The sequence below is a fragment of the Lathyrus oleraceus genome, chromosome 5 (assembly GCF_024323335.1).
Source record: "Lathyrus oleraceus cultivar Zhongwan6 chromosome 5, CAAS_Psat_ZW6_1.0, whole genome shotgun sequence".
NCBI classification, from domain to species: domain Eukaryota; kingdom Viridiplantae; phylum Streptophyta; class Magnoliopsida; order Fabales; family Fabaceae; genus Lathyrus; species Lathyrus oleraceus.
The window spans coordinates 349042429-349044907 of record NC_066583.1 but is presented as its reverse complement, the minus strand read 5'-3'; the positions used below and the strand labels follow the sequence as shown (position 1 = coordinate 349044907).

General features: G+C 36.6%; 1 protein-coding gene across 1 annotated transcript; it reads left to right on the top strand.

The window, feature by feature from the left end:
• The first annotated feature begins 652 nt into the window (after nucleotides 1–652).
• LOC127080612 (uncharacterized) lies at nucleotides 653–1239 on the top strand. Its single transcript, XM_051020926.1, has 2 exons — nucleotides 653–1061; nucleotides 1160–1239. The coding sequence occupies exons 1-2, from the start codon at nucleotides 653–655 to the stop codon at nucleotides 1237–1239; spliced, it is 489 nt and encodes a 162-aa protein (XP_050876883.1).
• Nucleotides 1240–2479: the final 1240 nt, after the last annotated feature.

Sequence of the window (2479 nt, the reverse complement as noted above, 5' to 3'; positions counted from 1 at the left end):
AACAGATTACATTGTTTTGCATCACATAGTAGATAGATATCATCAATATTTGAAAAATTCCTATCCACGTAATTTAAATTTTTGGTTAGATATTGAACCAATACAACTATCCCATAATTTAATTACTGACCAGCTTCCTAGGATGAGTAAATAAATTGTGAGATAAATAAACTCATGCCAGAGCCATTTCTAGAAGTTGGCCTGAGGATAAAGAAAAACATAAGTATCATAATCTCTTCTAAACTAACAAAAGCATAGAACGACGGTTCTTATGAAGATATTGGATTATACATCTTTTGTTCATACTAGTATTCTTGATCTGTATATAGCTTTGTATATATAATGTATTTCTGTTAGCTTAGGTGGCAGGCTTAGATTGGTTACTGCTTGTGTATATATAGCACCATTGTATCTTCTTCCTAAATCAATCAATATAACAGTATTATTCCTTCTTCTTCTTCTTCTTTACATTCTGCTGCACACTTTATGTGCATTCTTAAGCTTTCCTGTATGGGATTCTCCATTATCAACATGGTATCAGAGCATACAATGCTCTGGTAGCCATTGCTTTCCTTTTTTGTTTCTTGTTATTCGCGTTTCTTTTCATCTCTGTTCGCGATTTTCTTTCTTCTCCGTTCTTGATTTAGCTTCAATGGCAAACCAGAGCTATGCTGATTTTTCAACCAATTCTGCAAACCCTTACTACCTCCATCCAAATGAAAATTCAGCTCTTGTTCTTGTTACTCCGTTACTCAACGATAAGAACTATCACGTTTGGGCGCGCTCTATGCAAATCGCCCTAATCTCCAAAAACAAGGACAAGTTTATTGATGGATCCCTAACCAAACCCCCAGTTTCAGATCCATTGTACGCGTCATGGATTAGATGCAATACAATGGTTCTTGCTTGGATTCAGCGTTCAATCTCCGAATCGATTGCCAAATCGGTTTTATGGATTGATAGTGCCGCAGGAGTTTGGAAGAATCTGCAGATTCGGTTCTCACATGGCGATATCTTCCGCATTTCAGACATTCAAGAGGATCTCTACAAGCTTCGTCAAGGTACTCTCGATGTATCTAACTATTTCACTCAGCTTAAGGTCATGTGGGATGAGTTGGAGAACTATCGACCGATACCGTTCTGTTCTTGCGCTATTCAGTGTTCTTGTGGTGCCATAGCTTCCATCAAGAAATACAGAGAGCAAGATTACGTTATACGGTTTCTGAAAGGATTATCTGAAAAATTTACTCATTCCAAATCACAAATAATGATGATGAATCCACTTTCTGATATCAATTACGCATTCTCACTTGTTATACAACAAGAAAGAGAGATGCATAGCTCTATCAATGGTGTCATGCCCCAAAATTTACCCATCATTTTTCCTGAAAAAAAATTTAAAAAAAAAAAAAATTTAAAAAAAAAAAAAATTTAAAAAAAAAAAAAAGAAAAAAAAAATTTAATTAATTAATTAAATAATTAAAATAAATAAATAAATAAAATATAACAAATTATTTTGGACTTGGGTCTCCCTCATTCCAAGCCCATTACCCACAAAATTAGTCTATAAATACTGAAGTTTCAGTAGAGGAAAAGGGGACTTGGAGTTAGACTTGGAGTTACACTTGGAGTTACACTAGGAGATTCACTTGAGAAAAAGGGAGAGAAGCAAAAGTACTCTGAGGTTTCCTTAGAACAAAACCACGAGGAAAAAGATAGTGAGAGAAGGAAATCTAGGAACTACTCTGCAGCAACCTCCAGGCAACTCTGAAAGGTTCATTCTGACTCACAGACTTTCAGCTCAAGCAAACCCTGCCATTTGATTTTTCTTCTCCAATCAGGTTTGCCCTATATCCATCATCTTTATGCCTTTAATTTGAATGCTCTAAATATATGAAGTATTATGGGTGAATTTGATACCCTTTTGATGCATGTGTTTGACAAGAGGTTTAGGCCTCCTACCCTTTATTGTTTTTTGTGAATTGAAAGGGCATGATTCATGTGGTTACATTTTGATTTGAGGGCAACTCTTGGTTACCCTATTTTGTTTCACTAACCCTTTTGTTGAGTTTTTGTGAAGGCACATGACTTTTGCAGGGATAACTTGCGTGGTTTCCCACTTTATTTGTGGGATACCCCTAGAGGTTTCATTCCGATTATCTGTACTGACTCATTTTCTTTGATGGTGTTTAGCTTGGAAGGATCCCTGGGTTTCCCATTCCTTTAATTGCTGTAACTTCGGATCTTTATCCGTGTGGTAATTTTTTCCCTTTCTCATACTATATCGCTTTCTTAGCTGGAAGACCTCGATAGGAGGCAATGTTTGAGCCCCTTGGTGGCATTTTACTTTGAGATACATGTTTTGTGTTTTGTATTCATATCCCTGCAGGTAGCGCGGTTCCTTCGTCAAGGACTGCCTTTTTGCCCTCGAGCATCCCAAACCCTAAAACCCAAAGCAACATGTTTACTCCTTCTACTA